The sequence below is a fragment of the Rhinopithecus roxellana genome, chromosome 2 (genome assembly GCF_007565055.1).
Source record: "Rhinopithecus roxellana isolate Shanxi Qingling chromosome 2, ASM756505v1, whole genome shotgun sequence".
NCBI classification, from domain to species: domain Eukaryota; kingdom Metazoa; phylum Chordata; class Mammalia; order Primates; family Cercopithecidae; genus Rhinopithecus; species Rhinopithecus roxellana.
Genome location: NC_044550.1, coordinates 191,595,208 through 191,619,709, shown reverse-complemented (window position 1 = coordinate 191,619,709; position 24,502 = coordinate 191,595,208). Strand labels below are relative to the sequence as shown.

At 37.0% G+C, this 24,502-nt stretch overlaps 2 protein-coding genes across 3 annotated transcripts in view; one reads left to right on the top strand and one right to left on the bottom strand.

Annotated features, from left to right (window-relative positions):
• NUDT6 (nudix hydrolase 6) overlaps window positions 1–18,754 on the top strand; it is a 31,379-nt gene extending 12,625 nt beyond the window's left edge. For both annotated transcript variants that reach the window (XM_030925398.1, XM_010362514.1), the window contains exons 4-5: window positions 13,736–13,790; window positions 18,173–18,754. In XM_030925398.1, coding sequence (XP_030781258.1) covers window positions 13,745–13,790; window positions 18,173–18,570 — 444 coding nt within the window. In that variant the 5' untranslated portion in view covers window positions 13,736–13,744 and the 3' untranslated portion in view covers window positions 18,571–18,754. The remainder of the gene's footprint in view (window positions 1–13,735; window positions 13,791–18,172) is intronic.
• FGF2 (fibroblast growth factor 2) overlaps window positions 13,182–24,502 on the bottom strand; it is a 73,102-nt gene continuing 61,781 nt past the window's right edge. The window contains exon 3 of the mRNA XM_030925404.1: window positions 13,182–19,193. Coding sequence (XP_030781264.1) covers window positions 19,008–19,193 — 186 coding nt within the window. The 3' untranslated portion in view covers window positions 13,182–19,007. The remainder of the gene's footprint in view (window positions 19,194–24,502) is intronic.

The window sequence follows — 24,502 nt, the reverse complement described above, 5'->3', positions numbered from 1 at the left end:
TTTATTTAATCTTTCCTGGGCTCATGTGAATGATGTTATTGAGACAAAACTGCATCAGCAGACCCGGGTCCCTAGGGTTTGGCCATGCCATGAACTGTCTTTCTCACTCGGGGACCTAAGTTTCCCCACTTATAAAATTTAGGAGTTAGACTCAATGGTCAAACAAAATATTATAATGTGGTAATTTTGTATTTCTATGTATCTTTCATGTACATAGCATAAATACTTATACAATGTCCAGATAAAATGTGGTCTAAGCCACTTTGGTATTGTGGAAAGAAAAGGGTAAACCATGAAGGTTTTTTAAATAGCACACTGGGTTTCAGAAGTGATTTTGTCAAATAAAATTTCATTATGGACTTTAACAGAGGCTGAAAGACAGCCAGATAACATGATTGTTCCACTCCAAGCAGTCCTTCAGGGTTGGTTAATCTACCAAATAAGAATCTATCCATGTTATTATTCATGTAATAAAACACAGAAATTCAGAGAAAACAAACTTGGATCTGATAATGTTAAAAACTACATTGCAGTCTGGAAAAATGGAGCTTTCCTGGCAGATATAGCTGAACTGTCTTACTCCAAACCTAGATAGCTTTATGTTTTTTGAGTGGGTTTTTTGTTTCCTTATAAAACCTGCAAAGACAAGTAACTTAACAGTTTCTGCTTACAGAAATCAAATTCCCAGAGCAATCTGTACTTGAAATATGTAATTGAAAAGGAAAGAATTGAATTGGGCTATATTTTTAAAACAGGGTAATAGTGAAAACTATGTTTAATTTGCCTGAATTCCAGGTAAACCACTAAAACTTTTATGGTTCTCTGTTAATCATGGTTGCACTTAATGCTTCTCTAGTTTTATTCATCTTAGTTTCAAATAAATGAAAGTATTTTCTGAAATGTTTCTTAGGGTTTTTCAAAATAGTCAGAAAACAAAGGGAGATCCAGACCTAATGACAAAACAAATAAATAAGTGTCATCCCATTGTAGGGGAAAACTCAATCCACAGTGGCACTGTTTTAGTCATTCTTTGGAATAACTGAGTTCATCCTGTAATGTTTACTTATAAAGAATCAAGTGGAGAGTTTTCCCTTTTTCCACTCTGAGTTTCTTTTGTATGGCCTTTACAGTCATTTGAAGGTCATACCTTTAGGCTTGGTGACTTTTGAGTAATTAACCCTAGATAACTTCATGAATGGTTTATTTGGTGGCTCTTAGAACCTATAGTCATATCTAAAGAGAATTAAAAACCTTAATAAAGAGGTAGTACCAGCCTGTAGTGCACAGAAGGCTCTGTTCTGGCCTTTAGCCTCCTAAAAAGTCATAGCCAAATGTTTACTAATACTTAATCCTCTGTTATAGCACACATTCCTGATCCTAGTTTATGAGGTTTTCAGGGTAAAAAAAAAAAATTTAATTCTATCATGTTTTGCTCTGTCAGTAGAAATAAAACCAGACAATCAAATAATTTGTGATGGCATAAAATACTTGCATGAAATAATTTCCATGAAACGTTTCTCATTTAATAATCATACTTATTATTATCTCTATTATTTTAGGACTGAGATTTAGAGAGGTTACAATAACTTATTCAACATTGAACAACTAGTAATAGGCAGAATCAGAAGCCTATAGAGGAATCTTTTCACTAAACCTAAACTAAAGAAACAACATAGGCAGGAATGGTGGTGTGCACCTGTAGTCCCAACTACTTAGGAGGCTGTCATGGAAGGATTGCTCGAGTCTGGAAAGGCAAGGCTGCAGTGAGCCATGATGAAGCCACTGCACTCCAGCCTGGGTGACAGAGTAAGACCCTGTCTCAAGAAAAAAAAAAAAAGCTGGGATGGGGGGGAGATGATTAATTTAAGGAGATAAATAGTAATTATCAGTTCTTCTCAAAACCTAGGATGATGATCTATTTTTACAGATTTTAGAAGACCCAAATAAAGACTGTAGACTATAAGTAGGAAAGAAAGAAGTTTTTATTAAAAATCCTTTTGTTTTTGGCTCACTGAGATGGCTGAACTTTTCAGAGCACACATGATTCAGCAGTTGGTCCTTTACAAGTTAACAAACTTTAATTTTTTTTCTTTATTCAGAGTTGTTTGGATTCTGAGTTAGATTAATTCAGGGTAATAAGAGATTAATTTATAGATCAGAATGCCACTTTATTGATTCTGTTAATGGAAAAATCAGACTGTAAAACATTTTTAAAAGGTTTATTCTGAACCAATGAGTGACCATGGTCTGGGAAATGCGTCTCAAGACGTCCTACGAACGTGTGCCAGTGGGCAATTGAATTAGAGTTTTGTTTAATAAGTTTGAGGGAGGCAGGAGTTACAAGCAAAGACATAAATCAATACGTGGATGGTATACATTGATTTCGCCTGAAAAGGCGGGATGTTTTGAAGAGGCAGGATGTTTAAAGAGGAGGCTTACAGGCTATAAGTGGATTCACAGATTCTCTAACTTACAATTGATTAAGGAAGTGAAGCTTTGTCTAAAAATGTAGAGTCAGCAGAAAGAATGTTTTAAGTTAAAATAAAGAAGTCTGTTAACCAATAATACACTGGGTCAGAGTGACCTGCAGGGTTGTGTGACTTAGCCCTTGTCTGGCATGGCTTTAGATCCTGCTTATAATTTGGTATCTTATTGTCACAAAGAGTCCATTTTGTTACCTTATGACCTCTGTGTTAACATAATAATCATCAGTTGTGCCTAAACTCCAAAAGGGAAGGGGTATGATGAGGTGTGTCCAACTTCCCTACCCATCATGGCTGGGGATTTAGTTTATAAGGTTTTTTGGGGGTCCCTTTGGTCAAGAGGCAGGGTCCATTCACTTGGTAGGAGTTTAGGATTTTATTTTTAGTTTACAATTCACAGTAGGAGGAAAGGATCCAAGCTTTTTGTTAGTAGAAATGAATTGGAGAAGTATTCCCAAATATGATATATGCTGCTTCCAAAATGTAAAAAAGCATTACTCCAAGTGCTGTGAGTGGGGATAATTGCAAGGTGCACCAAGTAGCCCATACTTTAGATATCTACAGACTACTATGTTACCAGAAGGGGGTCCTGATCCAGACCCCAAGAGAGGGTTCTTGGATCTCACACAAGAAAGAATTTGGGCAAATCCGTAAAGTGAAAGCAAGTTTATTAAGAAAGTAAAGGAATAGGCCAGGTGCGGTGGCTGGTGCCTATAATCCCAGCACTTTGGGAGGCTTAGGCGGGTGGATCACTTGAGGCCAGGAGTTTGAGACCAGCCTGGCCAACATGGTGAAACCCCATCTCTACTTTAAAAAAAAACACAAAAATTAGCAGGGCATGGTGGCGCATGCTGTAATCCCAGCTACTCGGGAGGCTGAGGCAGGAGAATCACTAGAACCCAGGAGGCAGAGGTTGCCGAAAGCGGAGATCGTGCCACTGCCCTCCAGCCAGGGCGACAGTGCCCTCCAGCCAGGGCGACAGAGTGAGACTCATCTCAAAAAAACTACTCCATACTAGAGCAGTGGCTTGGGCTTCTCTGCTAAGGATACTTAGAGTTATTTCTTGATTATATGCTAAACAAGGGTTGGCTTATTCATGAGTTTTCCAGGAAAGGGGCAGGCAATTCCTAGAACCCAGGTTTCCTCCCCTTTTTAGACCAAATAGGGTAACTTCCTGATATTACCATGGCATTTCTCAACTGTCATGGTGGGAGTGTCTTTTAGCATGCTAATGTACTATAATTAGCATATAATGAGCAGTGAGGATGACCAGAGGTAACTTTCATCCCCATCTTGGTTTTGGTGGGTTTTGGCTGGCTTCTTTACTGCAATCTGTTTTATCAGCAAGGTCTTTATGACCTGTATCTTGTGCGACCTCCTATCTCATCCTGTGACTTAGAATGCCTGACCTCCTGGGAACATAGCCCAGCAGGTCTCAGCCTTATTTTACCCAGCCTCTTTACAAGATGGAGTCACTCTGATTTAAACACCTCTGACAACTATACTTCTAAACACTTAATAAGGGCATCTCCTATCCTCTAGCGCCCAGATATCTTACTAGGACATTTAGAATACTTGACACGTCCTACTTGCCAGGTCCAGTCAGCATTCTGGCATCAATAGAGCTGGATAGTGATAAGCCCTGGCATATAGTAACATAGCAGTAACTAAGATTGTTACATATGGAAAGGAATGAGGTACAGATGGAAACTGAAGTGTTGAGTTGTTTGGTAGCCATGGCACTTCAACAGTACAGAGGGTAATAATAATTATATAGCTTTGGAGATGGCTAACTTTTGCTAACTAGTTTAGATGCCTTGGCAAAATAAAAATGACAAGCTCAAGTCAGCCTGTCAATTCAAGGCGCAATATGAAAACCCCAAGACCTCCATGGCACCATTTAAAGAGACCCCCATATTCTCCAGCCACAATCAGGCCTAGATCCAACTCTAAGAATATCAGAGCTGCAAAGGAGACTGAGTAGAGTTTGATAAGTGTCCTGTGTCAAAGCCAATCCCCTAGCAGGAGAAGAGTGGGGATCCTGCGACCCTGAGTGAATGAACATGAGAATATTGAATTTCAAATTCTCTTGAACCCTCTGAGCCAGCAGAAGCAGTACCCTTCTTCTGGCTACAGAAAACAGCCTCCCCTTGCCTGGGGGCTCAGCAAAAGATAGAGTATTTAATATTAGAACAGTGTATTTAAAATCAGAAATAGTCTGGAATATTCAGGATGGCAACCAGAACTGATGACCTCTTAGGAGTGTTCACTTAACTTATGAAAGATAACTGATTGGCATAATTGTTCCCTCAGAAAAATAAAGTCAACATAATCCCCATGAAGTACAAATATCAGCTTTCTGAAGAAATGTTAACTATAAGATGAAAATAACTGTATGAGAAAAGTACGAGTAATCCTGTGGCTACAACAGAGCACAAGATATTGATATTTATATGAATCAGCATTCTGCATTATATTTTCTTATTAGAGCATATGACATCTGCAAGCAGAGAAGGAATCCTTGTGCATCTTTACTGACTAGTCTGCAGTCTTAGCCTCCAAATATTTGTTAAAGGATTTGGAGAAACTATGGAAGCCAGGGAACCATTTGTCATAGGTGTGTTAGGCACTGAGTGACTTATCAGAGAATACCTGAATTAGAGATGACCTCCCAAAGTCCTAGTTCTGTCTGTGACTCATGGGTGGAAATATGTGAATAGTACTCCTAAAATTTCCTATGTGGAAAAGACCACTTTTATGTTGGCAGAGGTAAAGTATAACAGCACATAGAGGGGTAAACAAATAATGGAACTGTCTCTGTGTAACGTGTATAAACACAGGCGTACATATGAATGATCATCCTCATTCGCCTTCAAATAACAAAAGATCCAAATGTAAAAAGAACCTATTGAGTAAAATATGCTATGATCTAAAAGCCTGGAAGATGCAACTTTAATGTTATAATATGACAAAACTACTGAGAAAATCAACTTAATGTAAGACATTAAGAAACTTGATTTTATTAATAACACCATTTAGCATTTAGTGAATGTTTAACCTGTGCTTCACACTATCCTACTGAAAGGTGAAGCCAGCTGGACTTTCCAGGTCGATTGGGACTTGGAAAACTTTTCTGTCTAGCTAGAGGATTGTACATGCACCAATCAGCACTCTGTAAAAATGCACCAATCAACACTCTGTGTCTAGCTAAAGGATTGTAAATGCACCAATCAGCACTCTGTAAAAACGCATGAGTCAGCGCTCTGTGTCTAGCTAAAGGATTATAAACACACCAATCAGCACTCTGTAAAATGGATCAATGAATACTCTGTAAAATGGACCAATCACTGCTCTGTAAAATGGACCAATCAGCAGGACATGGGCAAGGATAAATAAGAGAATAAAAGCTGGCCACTCCAACCAGCAGCGGCAACCCACTCGGGTCCCCTTGTACGCTGTGGAAGCTTTGTTCTTTTGCTCTTCATAATAAATCTTGCTGCTGCTCACTCTTGGGGTCCGTGCTACATTTAAGAGCTGTAACACTCACATGAAGGTCCACAGCTTCATTCTCCAAGTCAGCAAGACCACAAACCTGGAAGGAACCAACTCTGGATACACTATGTGCTGTATATTAATCACCTACTTTAATCGTCATAACAACCTGTTCCTAATTTCACAGACTGGGAAAGTCAACCAAAGAGGTTAAGTCATAAAGTACGTGGGGAAGAGGGGAGGCACGGTGGCTCACACCTGTAATCCCAGCACTTTGGGAGGCCAAGGCAGGTGGATCACAAGGTCAGGAGTTCAAGACCAGCCTGGCCAACATGGTAAAACCCTGTCTCTACAAAAATACAAAAATTAGCCGGACATGGTGGTGTGCGCCTATAATCCCAGCTACTCAGGAGACTGAGGAAGTAGAATTGCTTGAACCTGGGAGACGGAGATTGCAGTGAGCCAAGATCATGCCATTACACTCCAGCCTGGGTGACAGAGAAGACTCCATCTAAAACAAACAAGCAAAAAAGTAGGTGGGGAAAAAAACTTTTCCTCTACCAACTTAGAACTGGGTGGAGGGGATGGTACTACAAATTAATTGACAACAGATAGATTAACAGGAGAAAAGTTAAGAGTACTCTATAAGGAATGGCTTGGCTAGGAGTAAGGGTTTATATACTATATACTATACCATATTAGTAAAAGGGGAAAGAGGGGTATAGGGCTTCTAGTGAAAACACGCAGGCATGGTAGCTTCTGACAAGGTTTTGTTATGCAATTTCTCATCTAGGTGCTAATGGTCAGTCTCCTTCCCGGCTGAAAGTTTCCCCAACCCCCTCAATCCCCCACTTCTACTCAGGGGATTAATGGCAGCTTCATTCTCAGAAAGCTTTGCCTTTAATCAGATAAGGGAAGCTCAGGAATGCTTCTTTCTGCATCTGCTGTATCTTCAGTGTCTTCAGTTTAGAGTAATCATTATGCCATTCTGGTGGGTTGTGGGTTCCTTCATGTGGGACCATACACAGCTAAAACGCAAACCTCATGCTGTTCAGCTGCTGCTGGTTTATTTGGACCCATCTCTCTGAGGATGAGGCATCAGCTTGCTGGTGCCTCGTGGGAAGGGGATGCAAAATGAAGCTTCTCTTAGAAATGTTAGGATAACTGCAAACTGGATTCTGCTGATACTATGGGAAGGAACTGCTGCTGCTAGAGTGAAGCAGCCTTGAAGCAGTGATAATTCACAGGAACCACGAGCGCACAGAAAGCCCACAGTAAGGAGTTAGTCCCTTCCTCCTCTTGCCTTGCAGTCTAACGGTGGAGCATAAAATGGAGTCAGCTGGCAAAGCAGAAACTGGTTAGTAGAATCCCAGCTCCAGAATCACTAAGCAAGTACAGAAGGGTAGATTTGGAGCTGAGAGACAATAACAGCATCAACTTATTAAAATGCAAATTCTCAGGCCCTACCCCAGGATCTGTGGAATCTGAAGCTCTAGAGGATAAAGCCCAGCAATTCTGGTTTACAAGCCCTCCAGGTGATTCTGATGTAAAGTTTGAGAACCACTAAACTGGCATATTGAGCTTCCTGGCTCTGCTGATTCTCAAACCTGCCAATAATTGGTCCTTTAAGAACAACAAAGTGATGCTTTTCAGAATCTAGTCATGTTCCCCCTACACTTTTAGGCAGTTGGTACTGATAGAAGCTAAAGAAGTTCAAATTATATAAGATAGTTTATTTGTGGTTTAAGTAGGAATGACACTCCTAAGTAGGGTTTTGATTTTTTTAAGTTATAAACAGAGATCCATCTAAGAGAGCAACAAAATATGAAAATTAAGAATTAACATATAGTTCAATGTTGAAATAAAAATAAGACATGGAATAATTTAATTTCTGTAAATATTTGCTATTAGGTGATATTTCAATATAACTGATAGCTATTAGCTATATGTAATTTATATTTAATATTTAATAAATTATATATAGATTATATATACTTATTTACTTATTATAAATAACTAACTGGCATTCTTTTCAGATATCCAAGCCAGTTTCTCTCCTTTCTTTACGCACCTCACTCTCCCCAGGCATTAATGTCAAGTGTTTTTTGCAGGGGAAAATTTAACCTTCAACATGAGCATACGCACAAATTCAAACACATTATCTAAATTGACACTTACATGTCCTTTCTCCTTCCCTACCCACATATTCCAGTCCTTCATTCCTACACCAATATCTTAAGAAATAAAAGACCAAACAGTGACTTGACCCCATAAACTGGGTGTTCAAGAGTTAAGGGTAGGGACCTACTAATTCATTCACTGAATATGACTGAGTTCTTATACATAGTCTGCTGTATACACTGTTCTAAGCACTAAGTACACATCAGTGAACAAAGTAAAGTTTCTACATAGGGAGCTTACATTCAAATGCATAAGAAACAATAAAATGGATGAATATTATGTTAGGTGGAGATGAGTTATTAAGAAAAATACATGGTGCACTAAGCACTAGGTATACATCAGTGAACAGATGTATAGTTTCCACATATGGAGTTTAGCAAAGCAAAGTTTCTACATATGGAGCTTACATTCAAATGTGTAAGATACAAATAATAAAATGAATAAATATTACGTAAGGTGGAGATAAGTATTATTAAGAAAAATACACGGTGCCAAGATAAAAAGAATGACTGGGTTTGCCATGTACATTAACTTCTGTATGCCCAATATACATTAACTTCTTTACACTTGCTATATACATTAACTTCTGTTTGCCCAACACCTAACACTCAATAAATTTCTATTGAATGAATGAACAAACTTATCAGACACTCTATTGTAGCTTCTTTCTCATTGGTAATAGTGATAATATTGTAGCTAGTGAGATTTATCTAAATACAGTAGGTCTGAATTATAAAAGGTGATAGGATCATTAAAGACTAGAACAATGAAAAATAAAAGATAATCAAATTTCTGACATCTGACCAAGTTGGAGTAAAGACAGAACAAGAAGGTGACATATATATGAGAACCAAAGGGAAAAGGTTAGCAGGTCTGTGCCCTTGCTCTCGGTTCTTGAGATATGGCTGAAAGAAATTAGTAGTCTTTTAAGTGTTGTGTTTACACAAACTTCTGGTTAGGATTTCAGTAGCCATGCCTAGGGAAGGTCTTAAAATGAATACTTTGCTTAGGAAAGCAGATGTCTGTGGAACAGAGAAAATAGAAAAAGAATCAGAAAATGAATCATTTTCACCCATTCTAGAAACCCTAAAATAAACTTGAGTTTATCTTCAGGATAAGTTTTCAAAGAAATAGTGGTTTTAAACTTGAACATGCTTTAACAGAGAAAGTATCTTACATTCTGTTAATATCTCTAAAAAATGCATCAGAAAATTTACCCTTTCTTGGTAGCTAAAATGACTATTTCTTGGGCGAGCAATTTCTAACACTGGGGAAGGAAGGACTGCAGTGATGAGACCACCCTTACTTCATCCACACTGTCTTCTGTTTTCCACTTACTGCTACACGCGCGCACACACACACACACACACACACAGAACATTAGATTTATAATTGGAAAATGTACAGGAAAATTGTCATACCACTCACCATTCCAAAATATGATGGAACTACTCTAAATATGGTTTAAAATCACATATTTTTATAAGTTAAAAGGATACTATACCTTTTGTAGTATGTGAAAATCAGATATGCTTAAAGGAACTAGGCCTCACCAACTCAAAGCAGGGAGGGGTCATGTATGTGACTGTTGAGTAGCATCCCACAAAGCAGCTAAGCACAGGAGCATTTTAGAATATTTCTTTCAAAGGCCGGGCGCGGTGGCTCAAGCCTGTAATCCCAGCACTTTGGGAGGCCGAGACGGGCGGATCACGAGGTCAGGAGATCGAGACCATCCTGGCTAACACGTTGAAACCCCGTCTCTACTAAAAAAAAATACAAAAAACTAGCCGGGCGAGGTGGCGGGCGCCTGTAGTCCCAGCTACTTGGGAGGCTGAGGCAGGAGAATGGCGTAAACCCGGGAGGCAGAGCTTGCAGTGAGCTGAGATCCGGCCACTGCACTCCAGCCTGGGCGACAGAGCGAGACTCTGTCTCAAAAAAAAAAAAAAAAAAAAAAAAAAGAATATTTCTTTCACAAGAGAGTGGAAAGTTCCTTTTTTAAGATTAGGGAAAAAAAGGATCATGGAATTTTACACTTGAGGCACAGAGATATCATCTTCTTTTATAGGAAGGGAGAATAAAGATGAAAAACATAATCTCATAGGCTACATTTTCAAAACTGATCCTCAGTAATTTTTTCCTCATAAAACAATATACTGGAAAGAAAGAATAATAAAAGATCATTAGCTAGGAGATAAATTCCATGCCAATCAGAACATTCTAGATGGGGAACTCACAAGCAACAGATAGATACAAAGACATTTGGCACTAAACTGTAGTCCAAATTTGTGAGACCTGGAAAAGTGTAAGTCTAACACACAGAATCTAATTGGATTTATATAGAATGTTCCAACTACATCCAAGGAAAAAATTAAAAGGTATGTGAAAAAGCAGTGCACAGTCATTAAGGATTAGTGAGAAAATATCAAATCGACTTTTACAATTTCTTAAAAGATGGTTAGAAAAAGCCTGCCTGGATTTTAACACTGAGTTTATCACGTACTAGGTGTGTGACCCCAGGCAAGTGTTTTTATGCCCTCAGTTTCATCACCTCTAAAATGGAAACAAATTATAGCCTCTCATGGGAGTATTGTGAAGTTTAAATGCATAATTCTTATAAAAATATTTAGCATAGTGTAGGAGATTGGTCAGGGTGGTGGGAAAAATTGTAGAAAGATGAAAACCTTCTTGGAAGGCTGGGGGGTTTTACAAAAGTTTAGGGAAAGGATTTGGTTGAAGGCAGCCAGATTCTCTTATCTGGTGCCTGAAAGCTTAGTTTAGGTAACAAGGGGATGTAAAGAAACTGATCTAGGTAAGTTTTGTTTTTTTTTTTTGTTTTTTTTTTTTTGTTTTTTTTTTTTTTTTTTTTTTTTTTTGAGACGGAGTCTCGCTCCGTCGCCGGGGCTGGAGTGCAGTGGCCGGATCTCAGCTCACTGCAAGCTCCGCCTCCCGGGTTTACGCCATTCTCCTGCCTCAGCCTCCCGTAGCTGGGACTACAGGCGCCCGCCACCTCGCCCGGCTAGTTTTTTGTATATTTTAGTAGAGACGAGGTTTCACAGTGTTAGCCAGGATGGTCTCGATCTCCTGACCTCGTGATCCGCCCGTCTCGGCCTCCCAAAGTGCTGGGATTACAGGCTTGAGCCACCGCGCCCGGCCTGATCTAGGTAAGTTAATCATCCGCACGCAGTACTACTCTCTCTGGGGCGGCAGCGGTTGGGGGTGGGGTGGGGTGGGTGTGACCATGTTAATTACCCACAACTGTGTTGACTCAAGGCCTTTGTCATTAAATCTGTACTGAATAAATGCCTGCAGCACCGGTGGCTGCTGCAATTCTTTCTGAGTGGCCCAGTCCCCAGCCCACTCTTTCATTGGATATCTGTGTGTGAGTGCATTTTTTCATCCCTCACTTGGTTAGGGTCTGTGGGTCAGACCCGCAGCACAGCATCTGGGGTCTCACTCTGTTGCCCAGACTGGAGTGCAGGGGCACAATAACTCACTGCAGCCTTGAACTCCGAGGCTCAAGTGATCTTCCCGTCTCAGCCTCCCAAAGCACTGGGATTACAGATGTGAGGCACTGTGCCCAGCATTAGTATTTTAATGTTGTTATATTGCTAAACACAGCTAATGGGAATTGTTTGATATAAAGAAAAAAAGTGGGAAGACATGCTCATCTCACTATTGATCATATCTAGGACATTAACTAGATTTTTCACAAACCACATAGCTTAGGCCTCTCTATTACTTAGACTATACTCAGGCTCAAGCTTTTTTAGGGGAGAAGCAAGCATTTTAAAAACCTAAATGGTACCATAAAATGTCACAAAATACTTACCAGCATAAACATATACCTAATATTTCCATATAAAAGGTTTAATTTATAAAATAGTCAAAATCAAATTTGTGTGAGCTGTTTTCAGTCCTTATGTCTAGCATTTTCCCCCTTCTAATAAGTTCATCTCCAGATTTAATTAACAATCAATTTCTAATCATTTATGGTCAAAGATTTCTAAAGTCAGCTTTTGTTGTTTTTAGGAAACATTTGTCTGCTCCATTATAACTTTTCTTTTGTTAGAAACAGAATTTACAGGCTGGTTATGGTAGCTCATGCCTGTAACCCCAGCACTTTGGGAAGCCCAGGTGGAAGGATTGCCTGAGCCTCAGGAGTTCAAGACCAGCCTGGGCAACGTGGTGAAATCTCATCTTAAAAAAAAAAAAAAAATTAGGTGTGGTGGTGCGCACCTGTAGTCTCAACTAGTCGGGAGGCTGAGGTGGTAGAATTACCTGAGCCCAGGCAGGTCAAGACTGCAGTGAGCTCTGATGGTGCCACTGTACTCTAGGTTGGCCAGCAGAATGAGATGCTATCTCAAAATATAAATGGAATTTATGGTGGTAAAGTTCAACATCTTGTCAGACAAAGACTGCATAGTTTCTGGAGAAATAAACCTTCTGGGACTATTTCCAAATGGAATCTAGAAGATAGTGCATTGATATAGAGGTATATTTACAGATATATTTCTACATTAATAAAGTAAAGCATAATATCCTTTATAAATTAATGTCAAGCCTAGCCCAGACACTCAAAGCCTGAATTCTGTACCCACATAATCAACAGTCTATGGAAACTCTGGGAACCATGCCACTGGTCTCCAACCTAGCATAGTTGAATAATGACACATTCTTTTAAGAAGCAGTCATCCAGGAAATAAGTGGGTCACAAAGCAAACCAGTAAAAGGTCCATAACTTGTTTTATGAATGAAGAGTATAAGGTACTAGCCAAAGGTACAGCTCCCTTACAAGTATGTTATAATTTCTCATTCTTTAGTTTTTATCATGTGATGGATAGATATAACAGAACTCTAACAGGAAAAAAAGTAATCATGTCAGTCATAAGAATATTGTCCACATCATCTCATAATTGTTTTTAATATATTTTTCTATATTTATCCCTATTCCAAGATCAGATCTTTCCACCTGCCCCTCCCCAACAAAAGAAAAAAGAAATCATAGACAAGAAGACACAAAGAAATGGGAGACAAGAAAACACAAACTAATCAATTTTATTCATACTACTCATGAAAAGCAATTACATTTTTACATAAATCATTAACACATACAATAGAAATAAGAGTAATACATCTGATTAGAAATACAATATAAGAAATAGATTTTAAAATAGCATACTGTAGTGATGAAATTTATACTGTATTTTCTACTTATTTATAGCAGCATCTGTAAGATTCTTCTATTTGTTCATAGTCAACTAGCAGCAAAATATTTTAAATTACAGAAATTCAGTAGATGTTTCCCTCCAATGTTTCATTCATACAGAATTTATCACGTTAACCAAACAAAACCACTTCTATGTCCTAAAGAGAAAAGGTGGGAAAATATTGCATCAGTTACCAGCTCCCCCCAAAAAAAGAAACGAGGGAGAAAGGATGGAAGCTAGAAAAATTTTTCATGCAATTACTAAAAAATATATTCTCAACCACTTTGACCAATTATAGGAGGATTTTGTGAAATCTACATGTGTGTGTTAATGAAAGTTATGTTAACTTTATTTTCTGACTTTATACTGCAGTTGGAAAATATGTGGAAGTTTCCAGGAGGCCTGTCAGAGCCTGGAGAAGATATTGGTGTGTATCTTCCATATTTTTAATTGGCTTGAAAATGTTGAGGAAATTAATGTGTTTATTTTCTTGATTTATAGCTAAGAATAAAAATTTAAATTTTCTAATTTGTTCAGACTAAGAACATTTCAGAAATGACCTCAGAGCTGATATAATTAGCAGCATAATTTCTAATATTACAATTTATTCCATTAGTAGAAATAATATCATTAGGAACATACCACCTATTCTTCTGTTTATGACTGCTTCTGGATTAATTTGTCTGAAATGGAGAAGTTTTGGATATACATCAGTAAAGTTTAGCATTAAAGGTTATTTTGGATACGACTAATATTGTTGTTGGAATTAAACTATGAGAAAACAAATCCTGACCATTCCATCATGGAAGATGAATAGTAGCCTTTAAATGAACTTTGAAATAAATATAATAAAGTCAATTATAGAGCAGTGGTGATGTAATTCTTCACTTCATGAAAATTGTATCTACTATGTATTTTTAATAGTCAGGAAGCCAAAACATAGTAAAATGTCATATAAGAAAGTCTCAACTGAGAAATAACCCCCTAACACAACTTACTGAGCTCAGTATTTAAGACAGGGAAATATAAAATAAGCTAAAAATTATTTATGTCACTGATTTACAGGAAATCGAAAAATAGAAACCAAATTTTCCTACCTATTCCTTAAACCATTGGATCAAATTCAATGTGTATCATAACAAATCAATATATTTGTTTGATACCAATATTATTTCTCATGACCTTTTCCTTAATATGCATGTCCCCTATTCTATTTAGCCAACAATGATATTAAGGCAGTTTTCTAAATTGCCTTTAAATATTTTATTTAAAAATGTCTATGTACTTAAAACTTGATTTTTAAAACTTTTACACAAACCAAATACCATATGTACATTGTATAGCCAACTCCTAACAATCCATCAGAAAATGGATTGCATTAAGATATATCTCTAGTCAATCTTGGTTTCAGGTACTTACTGACCTTTTGCTTAGTTTATGCTTACTGTTCTGTTGATATAAAAGATGATTTTGTAGTGGTGCGAATGCTGAAAGAGAAGGCCATTTGTTCTACAGTCTAATTCTCTCACACTATCCACTGGTGCCATGTGACAGCAGGGCATGTGAGCTAATTAAGCTTATGTTTTGCATCCTTACCCAATTCATATTGGGCAAAAAGCAGTCTGAAGGTTTGCAAGGCTTCCTCTCTCCTGCATCTTGCCTTTTCAAATGAATTGATTTTTTTCATGTGAACTTTTATGGGTCCTCTGAATTTCAGCTATACTTATTTGTAGATGTCACTGAAGAAATACATATTTCCAAGTCAAATACGTGTAATTTCAGGCCTAAGTATACTCCAGAATCCTTCTTAAAGTCCAGATAATTAAAAATTCACTACCTTTTTTTTTTAAAAAAAAAAAAAAAAAAAAGTGTGGTTTTCACAACAACCCACCTATCCAGAGACCATATGGAATTAAGAGATCTCAGTCATGTGGAATTAAGAAGAAAAAACTGCAGTTGGCGTTAGCCATACTTCCCAAGCTTAGTGTAAATTAAGCTTTGCCTTAAAATTAATAAAACCCTGAAAGCAGCTAGAAATGAAAACTGACAGTAGAGATCTGAAAGACTATGTCTATATGAGGGCATTTCTAACTCAACATAAAACAAAAGATATTCTTAATGATGAAGCTGAATCACCTAATAATTACTGAAATTATTTAAACTCTGTATTTAGGAAAACATGCAATGTACTTTAGGAATACTGCCATCACAAACAGTTAAATATTTATATTGGCTCAAACAGTAAACTCTAGTTAACTGGGAAACACATTTGTTTGAAATCCTTCATTCTTTCATAATACTAGGTAAATGAAGAATTGTTATCCATAGTGTTTTTTAAAAATCAAGAGGGTCATATAGAAAATAGAATGCAACCCTCAAGGCTTTTATATAAAATAATACCCTACGAGTATAAAGGTATCCACAAGATTAAAATTGACAAACTGCCTTCCTAAAAAATCATACTACCACTGGCAGGAAGAGAATCTCCTGCATTAACCAGAGAACTATAAAACAGCTGAGCCTTATCAGAGATCATCAGTGCACTAGAGTCAGAGGGAAACACCAGGAAAACCCACATTCTGCAGATTATTTCCCATTATATTTTATTTCAATCTAATTCTATTATTAAATATAACAAAATAGAAATAACAAATATAAACTCCATTTCATTATTGTCCTGTAACTAAACAAAACAATACAACATATTTAAACATATCTCTTCATCAGCAAAAATAAAACAAAACCTCTTATTTTTTCCTATGTTCTTCAAACCTATAAAACAGCAAATGTTATTTCAGTTTAGCTTACAGTATATTAAAATAATAAAAAACACAACAGAATAAAGCACACTATCTTGATTAAAAATTTCAATTCATCTTGAAATCCTTGGGGAAGAAATATCCATCTCGAGGTGGGTCTCCCATACTCTGGAGACAAAAGCACTTATTTGCCCATTCAAATTTCAGTCAGTTAGTGATTTAAGTTAAAATGATCAAAACTACTCAGGCAGTGCTGATTTTCAGTCAGCTGCTATGGTGACTGCTGAGCAGGGCAGATTTGTTCACTACCCCCATCCGGTGCTTCCACAGCATAGAAACAGCATAGATCATAAGCTACGTGCTGAACTTTTGATTAGTGGTACTAAGAGCTAAATAGTATCCCCATAATTTATTTTCAAACATAAAGAATGAAAGTGGACATTTAAACAAGTTAGGAGATGTTATATCAAATTTAAGACTAGTGCTACTATCTTTAATAATAAATTTAATAACAAACATGTATTTCCCCATAATTATTTTTCAAAGCATAATGAATAAAAATGGACATTTAAATATGTTAGGGGATATTTTATACAATGTAAGACTAGTGCTACCATCTTTAATAATACATTTAATAACAAATGTATTGAATGTCAGAGTAAAAATTACTTTTCTTATTAAGGAAAATTTCTCCCTTTTTTTGAGACAAAGTCTCATTCTGTCACCTAGGCTGGAGTGCAGTGGCATGATTATGGCTCACTGCAGCCTTGACCTCTCGGCCTCAAGTGATCGACCCTCCCACCTCATCCTCCCAAGTATCTGAGACCACATGTGCATGCCACCATGCCTGGCTAATTTTTGTGTTTATTTGTAGAGACGGGGTTTCACCATGTTGCCCAGGTTGGTCTTGAACTCCTGGGCTCAAGCGATCCTCCTGCTTTGGCCTCCCAAAGTGCAGGGAATATAGGCATGAGCCACTGTACCTGGCCTAGATTTTTGTTTTATGCTTTCAGTTATTTCTAACCATATTTAACCTATGGGCAAATCTCAATTGTAAGGGAAGTCAGCATGTAATTAAAAAATGGCAGATAAATGCCTTATGTTTTAAAACATTATACTCTTTCTATGCATCTTTCCATAGCTATTAGAGGGAAAATACAAGAGCATATCCGAGGATTGGTAAGAGTCTACAGTCAGAGAACATGGGAACTGAGACATGTTTCTGTGACTTCCTCTTCTTTGCATATTTTTCACCAGTAGGATTACTGTAAGGGCAAATATCATTTACTATTTGACAAACAAGAAAAATGGAGGCAAAAAAAGTATTGGAACAAAAATCTTTGTCTGTGACAATTGTGAAGCTTTCCAGCAAAGTGGTAGAGGAAGGCAGCTTTCTAAAGGGCTTCTCCTAAATGCCTTGGGAGACAATGACAGAGCATCACAAAATTAGAGAAAGCCCAGTTAGAGGGTCCATCTGGATGTGTAGAAAAAGCCGCCACAAAAATATGTTAATGGCAATAAAAATCCTGCCATACAATTTGCATTTAATTGAAAAATCAACCTTACAAAATGTGAAAACCTTTGTTGAATTATAGAAATATTTATATTCCAAGTTTTTTGAAAACTGATGAAATACCTCCAGCATTTTGTTGTTCAAGAAATGAATCTAAGTTCTTTGGAATATTATCTCAAGAAACAAAGTAACTGCAGCCATGCAACATGTTTTAACTTTTCAATCTATATTTTTACCTTTTGGAAAACAGAGCAGCAAGAAGTTAAAAAGAGCTGACCCCCAAAATGTACAGGTAGATAAGCCTCCAAGTAGCAGCCAAAGAAATATTCAGCATTTCAAAAGCTTCTTCAATTTACAGTGGTAAGAAAATATTTTGGGATTTCTTGATGTCCACAAGGCAAAGAATTGGTATTGAAAACTACTTTGTTAGGATAATGTTTTGAGTCTTTACATAATGCTACTTTAACTGAAAATCTTTGATGATACAGTTTCTAAAAATGTAATTATTATTGATTTGTACATCTCTTTTAAATGTAGGAGACACAGCAGTTCGAGAAGTTTTTGAAGAGACTGGTATAAAATCAGAATTCAGGTCCCTCCTGAGTATTCGGCAACAGCACACAAATCCTGGAGCTTTTGGGAAGTCAGATATGTATATCATCTGCCGCCTAAAGCCATATTCATTCACAATAAATTTTTGCCAGCATGAATGCTTACGATGTGAGTGGATGGATCTCAATGACCTGGCCAAGACTGAAAATACAACTCCCATCACCAGCAGAGTTGCTAGGCTGCTGCTGTATGGGTATAGAGAAGGGTTTGACAAAATTGACCTGGCTGTGGAAGAACTTCCAGCAGTTCACACAGGCCTGTTTTATAAACTGTATCACAAGGAACTGCCAGATAATTATAAAACTATGAAAGGAATTGATTAAATTCACATTTATATGTTTAGAAACATGTAGACTAATGAATGACATAAGAAACAGTGGATATTTTGCATTGATTAAATATCTGGCTGTAATTTTCTAATGTATATGATTTCCATGAAGAAATTTTGTCTCTAAATGTGCACATTTTAAAAGCCTCTTTCTGAATAAAGCAAATGCATGAAAAAGATCGTTGCTCTAGGTAAGCTTCACTGGGTAACAGCAGATGCTATATAAAAGGGGGAAGTCTATACATTTTTCAACAATTTTTGTTAGTTTTCTTTACTGGGACAATGGTTACATATTTTACTACCAGATAAAAAATTGTTTGACCATTTATCCAAACTGAGCTATACACATTTATTTTCTTTTACTCTCATTAACAAATTTCTAAAATATACTTCTTCTTTCATGTGAAATGAGATTAGATGTGGCCATTAAAATCAGCTCTTAGCAGACATTGGAAGAAAAAGTATAGCTTTCTGCCCAGGTCCTGTTTTGGATCCAAGTTTATACTGCCCAGTTCGTTTCAGTGCCACATACCAACTGGTGTATTTCCTTGACCGGTAAGTATTGTAGTTATTAGATTCCAATCGTTCAAAAAAGAAACACTCATCCGTAACACATTTCTGAAAAATAAAGGAAGAATTACTTGTTATTATTATTATTATACTTTTCATATTAAATATTTATGATAGTATAATGCCTATTCTGCTCAACCGGCTGCAGTGGTGTTGGGTTCAGCAGGGCAATCAAACTAACAAGATTCAGTGGGCCAAAATGTGACACAGACTAGTTCTGAAGAAGGACACAGGCCAGGAACACAGCATGTCAGCAGGACAGCATCAAGTATGTCACTTCAGTAGGAGTTCAGAGACCATTCTCCAGCTCCAAAACAAACAGGTCAGGTGTTAAACACAAGGCGGGACATACCCAGTAGGAAGAAGTATGCTATGGGAAGCCCAAAGCTGTAGCTTCCAGCAGTATTTATGATCCATCCACACTCCTCCCAGTCCCAAGGCAGGTAACCAATTAGGGATCATTTTTACTTTTATCAGAGATACAGTGAAGCAGTAGCAGAAGGCTAACCCATTGTAATCTTTCCATACAGAAGAAGGAGATTTGTTAATACTCTACTCACAAGCAGAATTAATTCCCCAAATTTTAACAAAAATTTTTAAGTGGCTGATGTTGTTTTAAGGCATAATAATGAATAGTTTATTGCACAGAAAATAGCTATTGGCATATAATGCCAAAAATAATATTGGAACATTATATTACATATGATTAACAATCTCTAAACACTGTTAGACAATGAGGAATAAGTAAGTATCATATTGATTTCTGGCACTCTCTTTCAGGAGGGAGGGACTTTGCATTTTAATTTCAATTCAACTATTTATCAGAAAAAAAAGGATAGCTGGCTTTCAAAAAGACCTGGAAATAATACTCCAAGTAATGGAATCTAATAGCTACCACATTATTTAAGATAAATGTTCAAAAAGCAACTTCACAGGATAGCACTGATGACACTGACCTCAAAGGGGAAAAATCAATTTATTCACTTCAAAAGAAAAAAAGGAAAAATCATTTTTATATTATAATTATGTATATATATATCAATTGAATGATAAACTTATATAGAAAACACATGTAAATTTTATCTAAACACATAAATGTAGGATGTATACAGAGGTATATAAATATATGGTTTTGTATTAATATCACATTCCAATTTATTTCTATATACTCATATCTAGGAAACTTCAGGTTTGGAAAAACCCACATTAAAAAGACTTGAACCTTTTCCCAGATTCCTTGGTGCTAAGATAAGGCAAACAATGGCACAAATTGTGACAAGAACATAAATTAATTGGCAAAACAAGGAAAAGAGCTGGCATAATAACAAAAATGAAAAGTAAAGCCTGGGAAAGAACTAAAAGTGACTAATGTGTCTCAGCCATCTAAAGTAAGGGTGTGGTATTAGATCCTGTAATCTTCTAGAGATAAGAATGTTACTGGATATTTACTTGGTTTTAATATTTTGACCACTGTTAATTGGATTTTTAAAAACTGAAATACAAACATAACTAATTTGCCCATTATGTAATATGTTACTAATAAAGAAACTCAATTATTTATGATGCAAATAAATCACAGCCTTACAGAGAAGCACACATTGACAAAACCCAACTATATGAAACACAGGACTATCTTGTGCTGTTCATAAAGATTCAAATGTGATAAGAGTGAAACACCTAAACCTAGAGTAATACAGACCAATGTATTCCAAATCCAATACTTTTACTCTACCTCTAGTGAAATTTAGTGCCCCTCTCGTATGAACTGAAGTTAACCTGTGTTACTTGATTCCTTCATCTTCATTGACACTGATAAAAGAAAAAAAAATCTTCCCTTTTCCCTATTCCAGGTTTAAGATCAAGAATAGAAGTGGAAGGGAAATAAAGAGTGAAAGGAAAATTCATAGTAATCATAAAGACAACATGAAAGGTCACCATGGAACTTCATAGGCTGATTCCCCAGAGGTAAACTTAAACAACAGCATTTAGTCATATGTTCATTTGTTGGTATTCTATCAGCTTCCCGGATGCCCCACCTTGCTAGCTGGCACTCCCTACAATGCTTGGCATACTGGAATACTAACTATGCCAATAACATTTGCCTTTTCAGCCAGTTTCTAATATTTCAGAGAAAAGAAACAGTACCAGGGACTAAGTGGACACATGATAGAACCCAGAGTTTATTAATTAATTAATTTACTTATTTATTTATTTATTACAGAAGTTATTTCTACTTTTGAAAGAAAACAGTGGAGGGAAGGAAAACTTACATCTGTGCTGAATGTTCAGCAATATAAATTTACTAAACAACTGTTTTGCTCTTGAAAACAAACTGCGTTTTTTTAAAAAAATGAGTAGTAGGGTCAAAATTTAGTGGTCAAGAAAAGTAGATGTTTAACAGAGCAACATACATACAATTTTCAATTGTCTCCATTCTAAGTTTCCAAGTCATCTTCAGTGACTGTGATCTCAGTGTTCCTATTAAAACTGGTACAATATAATTTTATTAATCTTTATAAACATATTTAAAGAACTCTTTTCCTATTCTCAGTGTTTGCTCAGCATTTCAAACTTCGGATAAAAAGTGGTCTTCAGAGGAATGCCACCACAAAGAAAGTAGCTTCTAAGGGCTTATAACAACTTGTACCTTGTTTCCAAGGCCTTATTTTATATAGGCCTAAGAGCTGAGAAATCCCTTAATGCATGATTATTGACTGCTTTTATGCATATACTTTTCTTTAAAAGTCACAACAATATTTTAACATTATTATACTCATTAACAAATGAGGAATTTAAAACTCGGTGCTTCTGGTAACATTTCAGATTTTGGATACCTTTTGCCCTTACACCTACTTGACACCTTTATATCAAATTAAGTTTTCCTTTATTTGTTGCTTTTTTAAAATTGAAGAATAATTTAGAGGTAGAGGAAGCATAGAGTTCAAATAATACATTTATTCATTCAATCTATGTATTTTTTTCTTCTAGGCATCTAGTATACATCAATGAACAAAACTGAACAAGATGCCTGCCTTTATGTCACTCAAATTCTAGCTGGGGGAGACACACAATAAGCAATAAGCATACGTGAATAAATTATATTCTATGTTAGAATATAAGAAAACTGAGAAAAAAGTAAAGCTGAACAGGGTAACAGGGACTAGGAATGGTGAGGGATAGAAGCTAGGTGCAATATTAAATAGCATGGTCACAGAAGGCTCCATTGAGAAAGTGACATTTGAGCAAATACTTGAAGGAGATGAAGGCATTAACCATCCAGATATCAGAGAAGAGCATTCACGTCAGAGGAAAAGCCAGTGCAAAAGCCCTGCAACAGGATCATACGCAGAGTGTTTGAGGGGTAGCAAGTACACCAGTGTGGGAAGAGTAGCAGGAAATGAGATCAGAGAGGTAATGGGATGGGAGAGGGGGCAGATCTTACAGTTTTGTAGGCTATTGTAAATATTTGGCTCTTATTCTAAGAAAATAAAGAGCCACTGAAGGCTTTTGAGCAGAAAAATAACATGATCTGACATATTTTTCTAGGATTATTCTGGCTGCCAAGACTACAGAGGGCCAGAAGCAGACTTAGAGAGACCAGAGAAAGGGTTATTCAGTAATACAGGCAGTGAGAATGAAGGTTCAGATCACGGAGGTAGCAGTAGAAATGGTAAAGAGGTGTCTGCTTTTGGACATATTTTGAAGGTAGACTTAATAGGGTTTCCTGATGGATTGGTTGCATGGTATGAGAAAAACAGGGAATTAATAATGGCACTGAAGTTTTTGTTCTAGAATGAGAAACTTGCCATCAACCGTGGTGGGGAGGGCTATGAGTATGGACAGATTTTATAGGAAAAGATTAATAATTCAGTTTTGTAAGTGTTGAGTTTGAGAGGAATATCAGACATCCAAATGGAGATAGTGAGTATTTACTGAGCACCTACTATGCAACAGACACATCATTTAACTTTTTTCCTTCTTTTTGCTAATGCTAATAACTACGGAACTAGAAATTGAAAAGTACTAATTTATTTGGAATACCAGAAAGTGTATTATATACAATAATGCCAGTAAACAAGTATTCTCAGGTCTAAAAGGTATGAAACCTAAAAAAGAAATGTAGATGTATACATATGATAGTGATATAAATTTATCATGTGTTAGTGAGGGGGCAACACCTCAAGGTTCCCCCGGAGGCTGTCCACATAAACCAGCTTAGTTTGTGGTTCTATAAGTGGGGCCCAATAACCATTTATTGATATTGATAATGATGCTAATGATGTTAAAGATAGCGCTGGCGTTTGACCCCTTGTGGGGAGTATTTGAATAGAGCAGACTCTAATGTAGCATGAAAAAGCATAATCAATACTTTTAGAAGTTTGTTTTTTGTCTGGAGAGTTAATTTACTTTGGAATTTCAAAAGAAAATAAAGTTATGTGAGATGTTTCTACATAATGAAAAACTGATCCCAGGAGATGGTGGGAGCCATGTTTCTCACTATTGGGGGTGGCAGGTTACACACAAGCAAGTGGGGGGCACTGCTAAAATATTCATGTGTTATTGATGGGTTAAGGTTGGAGATATCATATGAATGAACTCATATTTAGGTATTCGTTTGTTTGTTGGTTTGTCTGTTTTTGAGACAGAGTCTCGCTCTGTCACGCAGACTGGAGTGCAGTGGCACGAGGTCGGCTCACCACAACCTCTGCCTCCCAGGTTCAAGCGATTCTCCTGCCTCAGTCTCCTGAGGAGCTGGGATTACAGGCATGCACCACCACGCCTGGCTAATTTTAGTAATTTTAGAGACATGGTTTTACCATTTTGGTCAGGCTGGTCTCGAACTCCTGACATTGTGGTCCACCCACCTCAGCCTCCCAGAGTGCTGGGATTACAGATGTGAGCCACCATGCTCAGCCTCATATTAATACTGATACAGATGGCCAAATATAGAAATATCTATAAATACACGTATATACCCAGGCTAGTGTGTACCACCATTTCTTGCTCTGTCAGCTGTGAGGGCTTAGAAGCAAAGATACTTCAGTAGCAACAAGCACACCCAGCATTCCAGTCTGTGGTTTCTAATACCATTCTCTGATAAAAGAAACCAATGCTCTTTGGAGAAGTGGCTCGTTCTAGGGTGGAGTAGGGAATATATTAAATGAGCCTGGAGCATCTTGTAGACCAAAAAGTAATGAAGTACTCAAAATAAATGCATTGATAGGAGTACGTCAAAGAGGAGAGCACAGGAGCCAACTGAAAGAGCTCCCAATGGCCAGAGCTGGAACTATTTGAGCAACAAAATAAATAATGTAGTATTGGATTATAACTCAAAGTATAAAATAAATATCTGTGAA